The following is a 20607-nucleotide window of genomic DNA, read 5'->3' as shown; positions in this document are numbered from 1 at the left end:
GCCTTCTCTGCGGGTCATACGGCGCTTCATGGCTATTTCGTAACTTTAAGAACTCTAATTCGTAACCTAATGCCTAATTCTGTCTTAACTGGAACTTAATCTTAACTTAATTCGATCGAAATCTAATTCTATGGTAATGTAAACGGAAATCGAACGTACCGATAAAACTCGTGTACGCGGTAATGGAATAAATTAAGAATCGCATTTTTTTACAATCATACGAGTTCTAAAAATGTTAAGTGGCAGTTAAGCGATCTGCTTCTCCTTTTAGTAGCATAATTACTGTCATTTATAGAGCTTGCCTTTGATAAGCGCTTATCTTCTTCGAAGCGTTCGTGTTGTTCGCGTTTCATATTAAAACGAGTGGAACATAAATCGACGCGTCGCTCCGCGTCGCGGTTTTGCGTTTTGTCGCGTTCCCAAGGCCATCCGGAGAGTCGAATCGAGCCACCACGTATACGAGAAAAACGGGTAAAAGTCACTCGACAACATTCTCGGCGAATTAAAGCGGTGTGGAATCGATCGACGATAGTTGGGTATTTTCGTAGAATGGATGAACGTCGTGATGCGGCCGATCCAAGAAATTCATTCCATTTTGTAATTTACAAGATACGAAAAAAAAAAAATATATTTTATATACCAATAATATATTACGAAGTTGATGCTGAAAAGTATTCGAACAACGTTCGCCGCTCTCTTCTACCGAAAAGAACGACCAGATACACGCGTTGACCTTTTGCAACGACGAAGATCGAGGATGATCTACGTCATCCACTACATCCTCGATCGATCGACCTTCGTATTTGGCAAAGAAACTGCGCCTGAGCGAGAGGTCGATCGACATTGACCTAGGCTCGCTGAATGTTCCCGTTAACGCGTTCCATCCTTTCGTGTCTCGAGGCCATCAAAAATTCTACTCTGATTTTCTTGGATGCGAGATAAATCGATTTAAATATAGTACCGCGCGCAACTCTTAGATCATGCACGTTAATGGTCTTATAATTGCTAACTAAATATATTCGTCAAAAAAACGTTTCACCGTGCTGTTACATGAAAATGAATCTTTAGGTATTTATTTCGTGGCGTTGCTCGTTTACCGCTTTCCACGATTTGCAAACTTTTTTTGTTAAATTCCCTGGTAAATACAGCTCTGGCTTAAATATTATGGAAAATAAATAGGTTTAACACGATTATCCTTGCATTTGCTACATTATCTTACGAACCTACTCCGTACGTACTACGTATTTCCTACATCCACTTCATAAATCAAAAATCTACCTTGCAACGACCATCGATAATCGAACAACGATCTACGCGAATACGAAAGTATTCGAACCTTAACCCCTTTCAGCACTGTTGCTCAAATACGCTTAACGATCTTCCTAAACAATCGTGGAGGTTTGCAGCGCACAATGGCAATGGTGGAACAGCGATATCGTCGATTCCAAGAAGCGACACACGCCGCGATAGAACACACCGCGTGTCCAGCTTGTATTGAGCCATCATCGCAGATCCGGGAATTGTGCAGGGCGGTCCATAAAACGCGACTGGCTCCGTGCCGCGTTAGGTCTCTCCGTGGCGGGGTAATTTACAACGTTGGACATCGCTGCCGGTTTATTACCAGCTTGTTTATTTTACGGTCGCTATGACCGCGCTGCCTCTGATCCGTCTTTCTCTTCTCCCGGACGTTCGTTCCTTTTCGTTGCGTTCTATTCCTCTGACCTGTTCCTTCGTACTTCGTGTCCCCCCACTCATTTTTGCCCGCGACGCGCCTCTATGTGGCGCGGAACGTGCACGAGATGTTCCTTTTGCCCGCGCTCACTCGATGACCTGCGCCTACCTTCTTCGTTCCGCGCTTTCATGCCTCCGCTCCATCGAATATCTTTCTCATTGTACCGTGGAATTCTACGTACGTACCAGTGGATATCGAGGCGATTTCATGGAATGTGGTCTACGAATCGCAGTTGAGCGAACGTAGAGGACGACGTTATCGACGACGTAGGAAAAATCGACTGATTTGGAAGAAATTAGGCAATGGAGTTACTTTCGTACAGCTGTTACGGAACTACGAGAATCGCACGAAAGTAACTCGGTTTCCAAATTGCCTCGTAATACGTTCGATGTAGTAAACGAGCCTGTGAAACGTACGTAGCTTTCGAATGGAAGAGAACGTAGTTTAACTGAAAAGAATAATTGCCATCGACGCCAAACCGAACCGGTCATCTCAACTGCTTTTGCTTGCTCGCCTTATCAAACCTAAACATATCCCATCGAGCGATTCATCACCTGCGATCCGTCCCCACCCATTCCTCGAGAAGAAGGAAAGAACAAACCGTGGAGAACACGAATCGAAGAGGCAGTGGACGATCGCGGTTGAACGGTCGAGGGCTCGCGCGCAATCAATTACCGGCCGGTTGCGGATAGTCGTGCAGCGTGTCCGTGGGCGCGAGAGGCCGGTCAATAATAAGGAACAGAGCCGCGGAGAGCGGTGTACGTGCGGACTGCGTCCGAGCGGAACGGACGCGCGTTCGCGATCGCATTCACGGGGTCAGGTACGCGAGAGAGCTACCTGCATCTCGGAGGGCCGGTGCACAGTCACGAGCCGACGATACAGAGGAACGGGCGAACGCGTTCGAGGTAACGTGAAAACGGTCTGGCTGCTGCCGTATACACACCGAACCTGCCTATCGGCGCGGCGGAGCTGTGAGGCGCGGTGGGTGTCGGTGTCGGTGCAGCGCCGGGGCGTGTGAACGCTGTGACATATGCGGCGTGTCGCTTTCTTTAATCGCCTCTGGCCGCGACTGCCTTCTTGCCGGATACCTGCATGTAGCCCATTCGCCGCGGTGGAACGGAGCCGAGCTAGGCTCCGATACGCTTCGTTTCGTCGTGAACTCTCGCCGGCGTGTCGCGCTGATCGTCGTGAGCGATGGGCTATAGCCAGCAGCTTAAATCGAAACGCCAAGTAATGGTATTCTATCGGTACCTTTTGGTTATATCTATCCTTAACCTCTGCGCAATTGGAAATATAAAGATGTAAAGCTACGTGAAAATATCGGTCCATAAACGGTCTTGCACGTTGTGCAAGTCTTTCCAAGGGATGAGATTATTAGTCGGACAAACTCTCATTCGCACACTTGCGATGTTATTGCTAGTATTATTACTGTACGGGCTGAGAGCAATGATAGTACAGAAAAATACGATAGCAAGTGTAATAAGAAAAGAAAGAAAATAATAAAGCAGGGAAAAAGATATTGCGAGGAAGTATCACGCTAAGAGGCTGTTGCAGAGCTTCGATATGTCGAGTAATCGATACTTCCCGCCGACAACGATCACTTCCGCAAAATTTACTTGTGCACTGCTAACGATACCGCACTCTGCTACGACCGAAGATTCTAATATCCACGTACAAATAACCTGATCCATCGATTCTACGAATCTACGATCGCGATGCGGCAGCTTCTGCTCGCTCTCACGATCGTCGCCGTGGCGTATCGGCTACGGATCGGAAAGGAACTGTCGGGAAATGCGATTTCTCGCGAGGCTCAGGGAAATTGGCTCGACGCCGATTTAGGCGTCTTTGAGGCTCCTTTCATGGATCTGCAACATGGAACGTTGACTTATTGGCCATTTCGTGTACGCGATCACCGCTGCTCGATCCTCGTTCATCGAGGAAGTCAACGATAGAAAGTGCGCAGATCGAATTGCTGATGGAAATTTACTTCTTAGATGTGAAATTAATTTTTACATTAATTAGAAGATAAATTAACAGGTTAATTAGAAACTATAATTTCAAATCAGAAGATTACGTATTCGTAGCTATATATAATTATACAATTCATCGTCGTCCAACCGATTCGAATATTTAAGGAATTTAATTCTCATTTTAAATCGAATTAAAAATATCTCGAATCTTAATTTTTAATTTTTAATTAAATTTAACAATCCGTATGGGATATAAATCCAGGTATTTTATCCGTGTACGTTACGTGTAACGCATTCGTTGTTGCATTACCTATGTTGTCGTTGAACGTAAACGCTCTCCAATGAATAATGAACTTAATTACCGTTATCAGTCCGACACGACGTTTTGGATATTATTATCGTCGATGGTAAGTGGTCGGAACGTAGCGTTTGTAGAGGAGAAATTTGTTAGTCGAAGCAGTGATACGTAAAGTGAAAGATTTCTAGTAGATTTCCGCTGTGGCGAATCAATTAACTTGCAAACGATTGTGGATGCAAGGGGTCACTATAAATTAGAATGCAAGTATCGAAACAGACATCGAAATCTAGACTTATCGAAACCGTTCGATTTTTTTCATGTCTTAATATTTGGAATAGAAAGTAGAAACATAGCGTGTACCAACTTGCTTAGATTATTAATAGATCCGATTTTTTACGAAATCATTACTCGTACAAATGAAACAGTCGAATAAATTCTCGGAATTATGGCAGATAATCGTATTTCTTTTACACGAATTACTTTCCAAGAGTATAGTTTAGAAACTCTCAGGCGTCCATATTTTTCTCATCTACAAATTCTATATTGTCACCTACTTTCAAAAAGTCAGTCAAAAGTTGATTCAAGCGAATCGATGTTGTAAAAGTAACACGTAACATATGAATCACTCGCACTGTGAAAGTTATCATTAAATTCATTGAACTTTCCAATATTCTTTTTCCAACGTACTCTTAGTTTACCTACTTATACGCACGCCCATTGTTCAAACATAGTTTATCGTTTATTTCCCATCATTCATCAAGGTTAATATTCCATTAAATAACAGCGCGGTTCTTCGCTACGTCTCGTCATTAAACATTGTCTTATCCCGAATAATTAATGACGCCGATAGAATCAATGAAACGGAACGATAGCCTTCGATATTCTATTCTTCGGTTCGTTTTCACTCGTCAACGCGATCTATCCTCGACAGGCGATTTTCCTGACAACTTGATCGCGTGCGACTTTGACCAAAGCGAAGGAAGGGGCTGTCCCGCGCACTGTAAACGGACGTATCAACGTATGCGCATCGTGCGTCGCGCATCGCGCGTAAATCCGTCGTCGTCCGTCGTGAGGCGTGCGCGCCACTCCAGCTCGCAGATTAATAACGCGATAAATTCAACGCTTACCCAGGTGGGCGTGCGAGCCGCGTAGGAACAGGTAGATAGAACTACGTGCCGCACTGCCACGATGCTCGTCCTTTTTTCACCACCGCCTGATATAGCGACGTCATCGGCAGATTCGCGATTAACGCGCCACGCATTTCCTTCAAGAGTACCGTCGAGATTGCTTTTCGAGGTGAGCACACTTTTTATCGGATCGTTACCGATCCTGAGGCGTAGATTTATGTGTGAAAACTGCGTACACGCAACTACCTTCCTTGCATCTACCTCAGCTGTGATACTCGAATTTCTTATGTCTCGTTCTTGCGTTCGTTTTCAATCGAAAAGAGAACTGGAAAGGTTTCGTAAATGAGACCATTTACAGTATAGAACTGAACGTAGAAATGACGCATATCGATGACGATTCTTCCGTAGCGTCTTCGAGATCGAACGAGTCGAATCAGTTGACGTGAGAATGAAAAAGTACAGCTGGAAAATTAAAAAAATTAATTCCCTTGCTTTTGTCACTCCGAACGTCGAAATTGTCGAATGGTTCGATTTTCTACAGAACTTGAATTCACGTGTGATAAGCAGACGATCGTCTAACGAACGATAAAACGTGTCGGGACACGAAGACGGACGTGGAAGGGATGAATAGTCGTCGGAAGTGAAACGGCCCGATCACCGCTGCTAATAGCCGACGTATTATGTCAACCGTTAACCGGACAACCGTTTATTAAGGGGTTGCAGCACGATAAAAAACGCGTTTTGCATAATGCAAGATAATCAAGCGGGACAGGTTTGGGACAGGTGTGCCGCTACCAGCGCACTCCGCCTTCCTACAGAGTATCTCCGACGTGTAAATTAATAATCTATTAGGACATCCCCGTCTCGTGTTGTTCGTCTTCGTTTCTTTACTCTTTCGGTCGGCTTTTATTCGTCTTTTTCTACTGGACCCTGTTGCTGATCTTCTCGACTTTTATTATTCGTGCAACGTTTTCTTTTCTCTCAGTTTTTTCTCTTTTCTTTATTTTGGTATACCACGTGGGTATATAATAAAAAGGGGAAGCTAGTTAGATTATGATAAGACAAATTTCTCGATAGGTTTTTCGAATCGATAAAGCGTCGTTTCTAAACACGTTAGATGTTTCAAACGTACAAATTGATCTCGAAACTTAATAACGCAAGAAAGAGAAAAATTCATTACATTTGACCTATATTTTTCTATACAAATGTTAATATTATATCGTTGATTTTCTCCTTTATTTTATATACTATCATACGTTTTCTCTCTTTTGTAATCTGCCAAATGTCACGCACATTTCCCCTTATTTTACTATCAATCATCTCTCTGGACTTCCGTCTGCGTCGCTCCGCCATTCACTTCATTACTCGGCCAGAGTGTACGTTTATTTCAAGCTTCCTCGTTGTTCCCTCGCATCTTCGACTTGTTCTATTCTTCCTTTCCCATTATCCTCCCCCTTTATCTATTCCAACGCAGAAACACCCTGTTTTCCCAACACCTCTTCAACTTCCTATCGCAACATTGCTCGACAGCCTAACTTGCTGCTGGCGACGTATTAACCGACACGAAGCTGGCAGGTTATCGTGCGTACTGGCTAACTCGTAAACGCTGGATAATAAGATGGGAAGAAAAAGAGAAAATGGAAATGTCTGTTCAATAACGAGAGATACTCCTGCGTTGTTATGTAGAAGCTAGATTACCAAATCGTCGAAACAATGTTTTACAATGAGCATCCTTTACCTCGAGATTGAACTATATCGTTGAAAGGAAGCTGGCGAGTTGTTGAAAGGAAGATGTGTGGTAGTAGTAGTATTGCGTTGGCAACTAAGTGATTGCGGATTTTGTCAATACCACCTAATGACAAAATCCGCAATCACTTAGTTGCCAACCCAATAATAGTAGTCAACTGATAAAAGAAACATTGATAATGAGAAGTTTTCTTTCCAATATACTGCGTTATCCTCGTAGAAGGATATTACTTACGTGAAGTCTTGCTGAATCTTTCGTCAGTGTAAATTCGTTAAAAATCCACGCGTAAAATATGAACAAAAGTGGAGTGATTTTCGTATCTCGAAAAATTGTTATTAATGCGAACGCACGAGACGCTGGCGTGCGTTTAATCGTACGACTTTGATCGAATCTCATTGTGCATTAATCCAGTGAATGGCAGAATCGATTAAATCGGATCGGATGGACGCGACGCAACGCCCAGAAGATTTACGTAAATCATCGAGGCAGATCGGATCGATCCAGTATAATTTATCGCGCGACCGGTCCGTCCCTTGATCTGTCGTTCGAGGATATTCGAGGTTTGAGTGTTTGAGCGTTGACTGAAGTTCGCTTCAGGTGACAAGTGAATCATCGCGTCGAATAAATTACTATCGATGACTCTTACCGCCGTCAAGAAGAAGCGTAGCTTCGAGACGTAAATTGTAAAGTTTCTTGCACGGCGCAAAAGCGGAAATGCGTTCTTCGAGCGAATAAGAGAGCTACGAATCAACGAAGCATCGATTCGTCAAAAGTTTTGTTAAAGTAGAAGAAATCAATTCCACTGATGGATACATTGCAGAAGTACGTTACATGAATCGAGGAGGCAAACAGAAATTCTATAATTTCGAAAACAGAAAAATAGTTTACTACGATATTATGAAGTATCGTTCATTTCACAATCAAAATGTAAATTCGATAGACTCGAGTGACGTTAAACGATTAAAATGAAGTTAAAAAGGGCAACGGGTTAATCGCAAAAAGTTCGACACTCTGTTCGTGCAGCAACTTTCGAACGCGACACTTTCGTCGTACAAGTACAAGCGCGAGCGTCGAAGCGGACAGGAGCCGGATAATCGATTCGTGGCAATTGACTTTCAGCGTTTATCGTCGAGGAGATCACGGCGGGGCTGCGGTCGCGGATCTATCCGCACGTTCGAACGATTTGCTTCGCGACGGGGACACGTGATTCGATCGATCGAGGCCGAGACTAATCGACGAGGAACGCCGGCCCCTTAATGAGCGTCCACCGAAATGTCACCGACGCCGGTGAAAGCTGAAAATCGAATTCTTCCGGTGACATTTCGCAACGTCGCGTTGCGTCGTTACGTGGCGATTCCACGAAGAGTCGAAACACTCGCTTTGCCACCCTTCGGTTATCCAGATGTGTTATATTCCAATAAACGCTATAAATTCGATATATCGTATGAATTCCAACAACTCACGCGAAACGAAGCTGCACAAAGAAGCAAATGAAATTTCGCTAAAACTACGACGCGTAGGTTCGATACGTTCCCTCCTTATCGTTTCTTCCACTGTACTTCAACGTTATTAACGTTGCCAGTTTCCCGATTGCATTTCACTCAGCCAATGTGTCTTATAAATTCCGCTAATCCTGATCGCAGGAAAAAAAAGACTGAAAAAGAAGACAAGAAGAAAAACCAACAAACCATGCATTTTATTGTTTCATAAACCTTACTTTCGTCGTGTCTGATACGATTCTAATAACTCGAGCGTCGATAAATAACGCGTAATCGGTTTACTTCGCAATGTTCGCGTTCTCGTGCGAGTGACTCACGTCGGTAATCTCTGAGCGCAGCCGCACACGCTGCCAACGACGATATTTCAATGCATGTGAAACTGGCGAGGTGACACCGATTATTAGATACGACCGTGACTGGCTCACATAGTGACCAACTGTGTCGTTACGACTGACTTGGTCGCAGATTTCTCATTCGCTCGAATAAAGACACTTTGCGAGGTTTCGATTTTCTAGAGACCTTGCAGGCTTGCTTTCGATCGATATGGAAATAACCGAGGAGCAGAATCATCTGGCAAGACTTCGCACTGTGGATCAAGGAGAAGGTGGAGAAACATCGTTTCGACCACGAGACAGAATCGAAGCGGTGAAACGTAACTTCTCCCTTTCTCTCTTTTTCTCTATATCCGCGGCACACGTGGCCGATCCGCCGACCGTGTCGATCACGTTCGAAGGAATCATTATCATTGATCATCCTCTCTCTCATTTTCCTACCCTTTCTCCATCTCCCTTTCTCCGCCTCCTCGTCGACGGACCGAGCTATCGGCTAATTGCCATCGTGGTTGGCGATCTCGCGGGCGCAAAATCGTGAACGCTCGCGTACGATCGTTCTACCAGCATCGTGAGAGAACCGATCTCTACTCGCTTCGTTCTCGCCTCGGATCGACCACGCGGAGATTTCCGAGATTTCGGAGTTGCTTGCACGATGAACGATTCAGGGAGGAAGGAATACGACGATGGTCGGAAATGTTGAACGTGTTATTTCTCTGCGATGAAAATCGGGCTAATTAGAAAAGTAGCAAAGAATGATCCGCGTTCGTTACGACTTTCCATAAACGATCCCGTAAATTTCGCACCAATTTGCGATTACCCGGTACATTTAACGTCAATCACGATCGAAAAGCAATTATCCTGTAAGTACTTACACCTGCATATTCTCTTTCCCTCCATACACATACTAAGATCGTAAATAAGTAAATTTCTCGTTGGAAACTTTCTATCTCACGCAGCCACGGCATCATCAACGTTCTTTTTCCTAATGTTATCCCACATTCGTCGTGTTTAAGAGTAACCGATGCGGAATTACTCCATAATGGAAGAGTACAGTACTTTTTCTAAGCCGATGATTAATCGCAACACGATGACGAACGCTGCCTATGGGCTCGAGATCAAAGAACTGATTCAATTAGCAATTAACCGGCCGATTCGAGTAATACGCGACCTTATCGTCTTACTTTAATTGGCCGCGTGATTGTTCGCCGGATTATTCGATTAATTGGACTTACCATCTTAATCCGCGAATGAGAACGAAAATTTGTCATAATGTTGTAATTAATTTTCAAATAAATGGTTTGTTAGTCGCGTGGTTCAGTTCCCGCTGGATTATCGCGTATAAGCAGCATCCTGCTGCGAGCAAGAGATTACTATCACAAACTGAAACGCGACGAAGAAAAAGGAACCGGCTGGTGATTAATGTTATCGATCGATTGGATATCTCGCGATTCGACAATCGTGATTGATTTCTCGATCGGCTGCGTTAATTGATCGAGGTGCGAACGGCATAGGTCTATCGCTGTTTTCTTCAATTTCCCTAATTTCCTTTCTGAAATCACATACGAAGACATACTCCCTTCTTTTTTTTTTTAAGCTTTCAAGTTTTCCCAAAACTCGTCGATTTTATCATCCTTTGCTGAAAAGAACGATAGATACATGTAAACGGCTGATTAACGGCGCATTATGGATGCATAGTGCACTTTATTCAACGTTGGATTAACGGTACGATGATTGATGTTCGTCGCAATTAAACAGCTTAAGATAGCCACGGAAGCACGCGTGATAGCTGCTTCCTGTTTTACAGAATTCTCCACTTGAGGTACGATCACGGATTCGGAAGTGAAGGAAAGAATGAAATATACCACATGGTAAAAAACCTATTCCAATATCAGATAATTGTCCTATTTAATCTGCTAATTGATCGCCTTACTAATTAATCGCCTTAATAAAATAAATGATATTACAATAAGTTTGTTTATAGTACAGAATATGTGTCGAATTACACACATTATATCGACTTATGTTACTCGTGTTATTCTTCAGGTTCATGTACGTTCGTTAAATCGTTATTAATTATTAGCTAATTAACGGGTGCCGCAACCCGCGAAGCGCAGGGATTTCAGAACCTCGAAACCGGGTCGAAAGGTTACATTGCTGTACTTAATTATAGAGAAGCAGCTGGTATGATGAATTTGCCGTGGTTTCATCTCATTTCACTTGCTTCTATTTGAATATCGACGCAAGTCAAACAATTCTACGAGTATAATTGTATCTACAACAAATACAATCGTAGAAAGTGTCGGCGAAACGTCGAAACGTTCTTCCGCGGTAACATTTAAATGTCAAATTTTACTATGAATACGCTATGGTATATTTCAATCCAATTGTCTATTCAAGGCTTTTCACTTGTCTAACGTAAGAACGACGTCACGCGCCACTCTTTTGCAATCTTTCAATCTACTTTACGTTCAAACTGAATTAATTAATCAAGGTCGTTTCCCCGAGTCATTTCGAATGACGTCACGGTTGACGTCTCTCCTCACAATCATCACACATTACCCGCGCTTTGACTGTTTTCTCGTACGTATACCTATTAGTATCTACTTACATTCTACGCAAAGTGCGTGTATCTACAGGGTGGTTGGTAACTGGTGGTACAAGCGGAAAGGGGGTGATTCTACGCGAAAAAAGAAGTCGAAAATATAGAATAAAAATTTTTCGTTTGAGGCTTTGTCTTCGAGAAAATCGACTTTGAATTTTCGCTCGGTACGCGTGCACTTTATCACGTCTCGTTATAATGGATCTCACTGTAGATCGTTGTCTCGATGGAAAAATTAAAAAAATTTTTATTCTATATTTTCGACTTCTTTTTTCGCGTAGAATCACCCCCTTTCCGCTTGTACCACCAGTTACCAACCACCCTATATATGTCGTAGATGAAAGAACATCGGAAAAATTCCCAATACTTTAGTCTAGACTTTTTATTATAGCTGTACTTAAATAATAAAGTTCAGAAGTAGTTGTTTATGATTTAATCCGAGTATGTTTGCCCGAGATTTATGACAGTAGGCTTGGCCTCGAAGTGACACATCTGGTCGCTAAACGTAGCCACCATCACGGGATGGACGTTTTTACCTAAAAGAGGTATGACGTAGTTGTATAGCTCTCCTTAAAAATATAATTGACCCAAAGGGTACAGAGGGGTACCACAGAAAGTACAGGAGTTCGGTTCCACTTAGATTTTTGACAAGTAAGCGCATTTGTTATCCTGTTCGCCGTGTATTCGTTATTGAACCTAAGATTATTGTCATTAGCATCTCGAGTATCTAATCGTCACGATTAATTTTGTAATAGTCATATAATCACCTTGGGAATTTATTACTATATTCATTTAGTGACTAAGTAATCATTGTTATTATAATACGAGTCTTTAGTGAGAACTTATTATTGTGTAGTGAAATTGTTTATTGCTAGTGAACTTTATTCTGCAATAATCATATTTCTACCATTAACTATCATCTGTATTGTATACTAAAAAAAAAAAATGGTTAATCCAAATGAAAGTTCGTTAAACGCCCCTAACCCCAATGCTAACTCGACATATATACTGTTGCCTTTAAAACAAAGCATAGAACGAACACTATGCAAAAGAAGGGGAAGATTGCGAATGCGTTGCACTATATTTTTCCAATTCCTACTTGAACGGATCACTAGATATCAACGACTATCGTTGCACGTACTTCTTTTGAGGATCTTTCAATTTGTCAGTATGAAGCAACAAAGTACGCGTAGCGCAAGAGCAGACTGTAAGAGCAAACAAACCTGCATAAGCAGCCTCATCCCTACATAACCGCAGAGGCTCGGATAACACAGCTTCAGCCGCAGTCGATCCATTCTTCTCTACCGAAACGAATTAACACTCAACGTCACAATTGCACCCGCCCATTCCCACGTTCTCCGGCTTATTAATTGTTCCCTCGCTAACGTTCAGCATTTCACGCTAATCCACTATTTCATTTCGATTTTTTGCCCGTTTGTAAACAGACTCGCGGCGAAACTGAGAGGCGCGGCCGTGGAATCACAGTACGGCGATCTGGCGAAAAATCGTGTAGATGGTGCGGACCATTAAGAGCCGTGTTGCCGAAGCGATGGAAATTTTCAATCGGTCGAGAGGGCGCCGTATCGAGGCTGGTAATCGAGTAATCGGGCGTTCGCGCGTTTCAATGCGCCATTGTGCGCTTGCACGCGTGCGCACCAGGCCTAAGTAAATGCAACGCGGCGGAAAAACGCGGACACCGTGCCGTTACGTGAAGTCGTGTGGCTATTAACTCTCGACGAAATTGAACGAGATCCGATCTCACACTCCCACGCGGAATACGCGCCAGCGTAAGAGGAAATATCAGCGTCTCGAGGAATATAATCTGGTCGGGGCCGTGCAGGGCTCTGTGGTTATCATAAGAACCGGGAAAAATGTCGCTCGTAAATTTCTTGCCGCATTACCTGTGCGTCGTCGTTCACAATGGGAGGTAAGCATAAAGGAAATTCGAGAGAGTTATCGATTATACGAAGTTGTAGTTACCGGTGATATTTCGGATTGGGAGTGTCTCTCTCGATTCTTTGTCGACCGGCTAATGTGTGTGATTTATGAGAAATGGCTGGGGTACATTGCTGCTTTGGCTTGAGTTCCGATTTTCATCGTACATTGTTAAACGTAGTTGATGGAATTTTCAACTGGTCTGGGCGAATCTCGCTTCGAATGAACGATCGAATTGACGACGTTAAGACTTTTCCTTCGTTGTATTACCACTTTTCGTTTCTTCGTATTTTTATACATTTTCAAATAAATACAAATTGTTTATCAAAGCGTTTTCTTCGTCATATTGTCTGGTATTTATTATAAAGATACACGAAATTTAAGTTCTTAGGGGTTGAATCTTAGTTTGTATGAATCGTACTAGTGACACAATCTCACAACATCTGTACAGAAAGACGCGCAATGATTCACAAGAAATACGTTGCTATCCTAGAAACCTTAATTTCCTCGTATTGGATCTTCCATGTGGAAATTAAGTTGCTACGATCTACACCATACTCTTTGTAATTTGTCATACAAATGGTGGGTATATTAAGAATAAAGATGCAGCGAGAACTTGGCTGGTATAAGTGGTCAAACCATTCACTATATATTTAACCTGAAAAAAGGTCCGCCTTCACACCGAATCCAGCGTAAATCAAGCATTTCTGACTTGTCACTTATAGCAGCACGGTATAAAGTTTCTGCCGTGTAGCGTACGCGAACGTGCTATTCAGTATGCAACTATTCCGATTACCACTTTCTACGTTCTCAAAATCCAATAAATATTCTACGCAGTACACTTCAACCCGTGTAACGTGTGCACCGTAAAGTTATATTTCATCCACTTCGTATTGCAACTTCATACGAAACATACTCATCCGAACGTTGCAAGCTTCGAGAAGAAACCTTCGTAACTTATAACTTGTATTCAAATTTTCCAAGGTTAAAGCTACGCTTCATTAAGTAAGACATTTAGGAATGATCCGAACAAGAATCTTTATAATATATAGAGTGAGAATAGCAGGTGTATGGCAACCTGTTAGTTATCGATGTTGATAACTCGTTATTGGATAGTTCACTAGAAACTAACGTCTATCATATACATACTGCTTTCCTAATGGCATACATTTCACTGACTTTATTCGTACGTTAAATTTGATACGAACGGTATGTTGACCGATCGTTCGCCGAGAAAAGCGCCGTAAAAATCTTAGCACGACCGAACACGGTAATCAACACTTATCACCGACGGAAGTATCAAATTACTAACATAATTACACCAAACGAAACTTAATTGTACCAAACAAACGACTCCGTGTAAAACACTGCGTATTTATGAGATTTTATTGGCAAGTAAATGATCGCGGATTTTGTCAATACCATTAAATGACAAAATTCGCAATCACTTAATTGCCAACCCAATACTTCTCACCTATAACTAGGGCAAACGTTACGTTCGCAAATACGCAAGTCGACATAAAAATTTCATCTGTCGCTGGAAAAATGCATACTGACCTAAATACATGTTCGTCAACTAAACTTTGTTTAATAATTTCTCTCTTTATATACAGAGTGGTTGATAACTGGTGGTACAAGCGGAAAAAGAAGTCGAAAATATAGAATAAAATTTTTTTTTTCATTTTTCCATCGAGACAACGATCTACAGTGAGATCCGTTATAACGAGACGTGATAAAGTGCACGCGTACCGAGCGAAAATTCAAAGTCGATTTTCTCGAAAACAAAGCCTCAAATGAAAAATTTTTATTCTATATTTTCGACTTCTTTTTTCGCGTAGAATCACCGCCTTTCCGCTTGTACCACCAGTTACCAACCACCCGGTATATCTTTTTTCTTATTTGGAAGAATTTTACAATCAATTCTCATTGAGAATTATAAGTAATTATTTAAGTAATTATTATATTATTTTTATAGTATAAATAATTATTCTGGCGTGCTACTATAACGTGAATAATAAACGTTGATTCTAGCTGCATCCAATGTCTTTTTAGCCAGCGGATCTGATTCGACGTATCAAGTAATTGAGTAACTAGTGGGTTTTTAGTGGGTTTAGTGGGAATTTGGATATTTCTTCTTTAATTGTAGGTATCTTAAGGTCACGATGTATTATTTCGTTGGTAACATACCAAGGTGCACCTATTAAGGATCTTAGAGTTTTCGATTAGAATCGTTGAAGAATTTCTATATTGGAATTACATACTGTTCCCCATAGTCGGATCCCATAGGTGCAAACAGGTTTTAATATAGTTTTATATAGCATTATTTTACTCTGCACGCCTAAGTTGGAACGTCTGCCAATGAGCCAGTAGAATTTGTTGAATTTTGATTTAAGTTGTTTGGATTTATCTACGATGTGTCGTTTCCATGTCATTCTTCTATCCAAAATGTATATATCTCTAGCCTCAGAATCTTCATCCGTTCCGCAAAGAAGCCATAAATTACTCGTGCGTTAATACGCCAAATAAACGACTCTATATAAAAATTCCTGGACGCTGAATATCGCGATTTCCATTAATCGATAGAGGAAGCATTACCTAGTTAGACATCCGGTGAGACGAAAATCGGTACAGAAAGTTCTCACGGCGGGAGGGTCGCGCGCTTTTGCATGTCCGTGTCCACCTGCGTGCAGGTACGGCACAACTCGCTCGTAAAATCGGCTTACGCAACCGCTGCGCAGGCGACATACGGCCGAGAACCTTTCGAGCGCGGAATCGGACCCAGGGAATCGGCATCCGCGTCGCGGCTGCTCGCGACAAGTGCTCGTACCACTCACCGAGTGAGTCACTTCGCCCGTGCTTGTAGATAAGCGCGTTGGAAGAACGTGGTCGGATCCGGAGTTGCACCGCGGCGAGGGGCCGAGGGAAGGGTGACATGCACGCTCATGAAGAGCGAGGGAGAGCGCGGAAGATGCTGGATAAGAGAGAGGAGATCCTGGAGAGAGCCGAGTGAGTGGGTTAGAGCGCGCGAGAGGGTGAGAAAGCGAGCGTGAAAAATTGAAGAAGAGACGTACGAAGGTTTTAAAATTTGGAGGAAGTGTAGAGGAAGTAACAAGAGGGATTTGTGAGATTTCGAATGCGAGTTGGAAATGTAGAATTGGAAGGAGGAGGATCGTAAGAAGCAAAAAGTTGATAGACTAGAAAAAGGCGAGGGAAAGAATATAGGAAGGCGCGTTTCAAAGCACGTTTTAGAAAAGAGAAGAAAACGAAGACCAATGATTTAGAAGGGTAATAAGACACAGGAATGTGGTAATTTTGAAGGAAGGAAAGAGTGTTCGATAAAAGGTTTCCAGAGATATGGTTTAAAAAGTGGTAATATCCAGAAGAACGTACGTATTTAGAAAGTATAGGGATTATAGACCAGGCGTCTGGTGCACGAAGGAACAATCTACTTATACCGCTGTATCGAGACGAGAACTCGTACGATTGTCATATTCATTTCGATTCAGCGAAGCCCTGCATTTCTTCGTTGACCTGTTACGCGGTACGAGGATCTGTAGCTTATCTGTAGTTATCTATCTCGTAATATTAAATAAAACTTCAAAATCTACTGCGCAAGCGGCTACGTATGGGGGCCTTCGGAGAGCGGAATAAATGCAGATGGGACGCAGGGGAAAGTAAACATGGTGCGGGTAAAACTATAATAAGACGAGAAAGAGAGGCAAGGAGGAAGCATCCACGGAGAAGCAAACAGAAGAATCCAATATATCCACGAGTAGAATCGAAAAGAGAGGTACACGGCGAATGAATCGGAGCGAAGGGCCAGCAGCTACGCGAGAAACGAGAGCAAAACGAGCTGTCGAGGTGCACAGAGGAGCGGTTCACCGGGAGGAAACGGAGGACGAAGCGGCAAAAGAGAAGAGAAAAACAAGAAGAAGAAGAGGAGGATGAAAAAGGGCGTAGAGGGGGGCAGTTGCGTACGGTCGCGCAGGTAGATAGGTGATACATTGGCAGAGGCCGAGTTGGCGGCGCAACGTGCAGTAAAGTGCATTCGGTGCACTGGCGTGCACCGGTATAGCGGGGGTAGTGAGAGAAAGAGAGAGAGAGAGAGAGAGAGAGAAAGAGAGGAGACAGGCGAGCGAGTGGCCAAGTCTGGCGAGCAGTCAGCCAGTCAGGCAGGCGTGCCCGATGGTTACGGCAATCACCGCACATGCTCCCAAGCTGCTGACCACGATGAACACAAACAAAGGCGCAATGCTCGCGAGACTATTCATTTATTTCATCGGTCAAAGAAAATCTCCTACGGCTGCCCTCGTGTTCGGCCTATGTCCCTGTCACGATCTGCCGATAGTTAATTGTTAGTAAGCCGGCTTAGAACTATATACGTATGTATACAGACGAATATCGCGGTTTTGAGGCTTTCATGACTTGGTTTCTTGGATTGTTCGCACGAGATTTGAGATTGTAAGGCGTGCCCTTATGAGAAAACGTAGCCACGTATCGTCCGCGCTGGAATTGCTTTTATCGCGTGTCATGCGGTACAATTTACGAATATGTGTCTCAATCGTGGAAGACTTGCTGCGAGTGACGTAGCAACGACCAAGGTGAATTTCGTGGTTAAATGCCGTAAACTCGATGCATGAGAAATCTTTTTATAAATTCAGACAACCTTCAGAAAACCTAATCTCACCAAACGACAACCAAATAACGAAAAAATCCAGCTGTAAGATCGTTGGACTAACTAAAACGTAGAGCGAGAGGAAGAAGGTGGTGGTGGCGCGGTCGTGTGCGGCCGATGCGATGGTGCGTTAGCGCCGCGGGCCAGGCATCCACCTGCCCGAGCCAAACGCCCACGCGGCGGGCTGCTCGCGCGTACGTGCACTGTACACGCTCTCGCACACCGGCGCGCTCTGACGAGAGTGGCCCGCGGTCCTAGCTCCGTTACAATCAGGCCTGCTCGTGGCATTCCGCGAAACGCGCGGCGAACACGTCATCGGCCGAGAAGAGCGGCGACCTACGCGCGCGTGCACAACACGGAGAGCTGCGCACCTCGCCGCGCCGCTCCGGACAACGTCGTCGCGAGAGCGCATTGCTCTCCGATGCGACGCTGCATAGAGAAAGGAGAGAGTGTGAGCTTAGGAAAGGGGAGCTGGCAGTGGGAGGGGCGCTCTCGAATAGGAAAAAGAAATGGAAGAAGGAAATGTAAGGAAACGTGGATGTGAAGTGGTTGGCGGTAACGTGGATATGCCTGATGAGGTCCAAGTGGGTTGAACGTAATGGACCGTCATATATTGACCCAAATCGTTTAGATTTGGTGGTGGATTATATAAGATGATTCGGTAAATTGGTATCGAATGCTTGAGAGGGGTTAATTGCAAGTAATCGGCATGATTATTGAAAGATCGAAATCTCAGATTGTAAACGCAATTGAAGATAAAATTGAAAATAAAAATTACAAACTGTAAGCTAGTAGCTTGAAAGCGTAGCTACTTTAGTTCTTTTGTAAAAAAGATACTGCTCTTGTCTACGATACGTTGATCGATCTATGTGAAATGTAGGATACGGGCAAATGGAACGACAATCGGCTACGGTAGAAAGTCGTTGAATTTCGGGAATAAAGCTTTCCCGGGGAACGCAACGATGCAGAACGAACCGGTAGCGCTCGCAGGATCGCAGCGATCCGTAATATCGGCTCACGGCTGTGTAACGCTCGCGTTTACAGGATTTAGGCGCGGTTATACAGGGGCCAGCTAACGGGGAGAGAGTAACGAGCACCGAGCACGAAACCAACCGCGTTGGAATTCGCGCGATCGTCTCGCTGCCGCTGTACCTTCAGCTGAATTATTTGAGTGGTTAAATCGTTTTTAGCAGAAAATACTTTCTCACGCGTGATCTGTCTGAGAGATTGGCGAGGTACTAATTAGAGAATCGAGCTAGAAATTGGAGAATCTAGTCATTCATGGGTATTGAGAAGTACTAGATGTACATTGAGAAAATTTATGTAGCGTATTTAAAAAATTTTAGAAGCTACGGTACGCTAGGAGGTTATACCCATTACATCATTGCCTTAAATTAAACACGTTGAGATGTGTATTAGCGATGACGAATTTCTTAAGAGTCGTTGAAGGCAGTTAGTTTGACAGTATTCTATTTTCGAACGATTTATGACAGGTACTTAGACTGCGTGTGGTCAGTGAAAGTACGAATGAGAATATACAGATGTTTAAGCATAGCGAAGTCGTATACCTATCAGGTGTCAAAGGTTTAAATGTTGAAAAAGGAGACGAGAGACTTTAGGCTAGAGACTGGTAGGAAGGAACACTACACTTCCATGATCTCAATGTGCTGCAATCCTAGCCTCTTCAATATCTTGTAATTTCCTCAAGTGACTAATTTAATCTGGCTGTGCATATTTGTGACACATGTGCCAGGAGAGATCGGGATTTCGCGAATCCATTCCATGACGCGTTCAGGCATTTCGCTCGTGTTCTCCCCGAAGGGACAGGCGTTCGTCCCGTTGTCGGCGATTCCACGAATTCACGTGCGTGAGACAGAGCCAGCATTGTTAGCGGATCAACCGCAACTATGTAGCTCCGCGCACGCCATGACGTCGCCATATGGATGTCAAAGCTTGTCACGATGCACAGAGAAGATCGTACGAACGGTTGTCATATTTTTTAATCGACAATTCCACAAATTAATATCTTTTCCTCTCTACTCGTCGAATAGTCGAAAACAAAATCATCTACACATCACCGTTGCCATAGAGAATGAAATATCGTTACTGCGCATTATTGTTGCATGCGTTCCAAGTACTCTAACTTGAATGTCGTAGCACGAACAATACCTCCGACTAACTAGAAATCTGAGAAACCGCCCAAACCACAACTCACGCCATCATCGATCTCGAATCGATCGGAGAAACCAGCCGGAACACCGAGAAACACGCGTGATCGCGATTTTTACGGGGCCCAGCTCGATTCAAAGTGCCAGTCGTAAAATGTCCCCCGCCTTGCGAACCTTACGATCAGATATAAAACCACGGACGAGCACGGACTACTGCACCGCTAGCGGAACGAAACTCTTGGTCGCTTCTTTTTCACCGGCAAATCCTAATTGTATCTCGGTTTACCCAGCCGACACGGATTTACGCGGCAGCCTTCGAGGGCCTGGTGGCCTCCGTTCTGCTTGCGTGCGGAAATCTCGAGGGTGGTCGACCGACGAAGGTGATTCCGTGATTACAAACTCGAGTGCCGCTGTATCTTCGCTTATTCCCTATTAATCTCGTATACGAGATACGCCGCCGCGATACTAACGCCGCGCGATGAGTGACCGTCGAGACGCTTCGCTCGAGTCAATTTAGACGCGTCC

General features: G+C 43.6%; 1 protein-coding gene and 1 long non-coding RNA gene across 2 annotated transcripts in view; one reads left to right on the top strand and one right to left on the bottom strand.

The window, feature by feature from the left end:
* Window positions 1–13043, bottom strand: part of LOC143305161 (uncharacterized) — a 46081-nt gene extending 33038 nt beyond the window's left edge. Inside the window, exon 1 of the long non-coding RNA XR_013061883.1 lies at window positions 12528–13043. This is a non-coding gene — a long non-coding RNA (uncharacterized LOC143305161). The remainder of the gene's footprint in view (window positions 1–12527) is intronic.
* Window positions 13044–13086: 43 nt separating this feature from the next.
* The window catches only part of LOC117162836 (uncharacterized), a 70856-nt gene continuing 63335 nt past the window's right edge, over window positions 13087–20607 (top strand). Inside the window, exon 1 of the mRNA XM_076627914.1 lies at window positions 13087–13231. Within this exon, the coding sequence (XP_076484029.1) occupies window positions 13176–13231 (56 nt within the window). The 5' untranslated portion in view covers window positions 13087–13175. The remainder of the gene's footprint in view (window positions 13232–20607) is intronic.

This window comes from Bombus vancouverensis, chromosome 2, assembly GCF_051014615.1.
Source record: "Bombus vancouverensis nearcticus chromosome 2, iyBomVanc1_principal, whole genome shotgun sequence".
NCBI lineage: Eukaryota > Metazoa > Arthropoda > Insecta > Hymenoptera > Apidae > Bombus > Bombus vancouverensis.
This window is presented reverse-complemented; position numbering and strand designations above follow the sequence as displayed.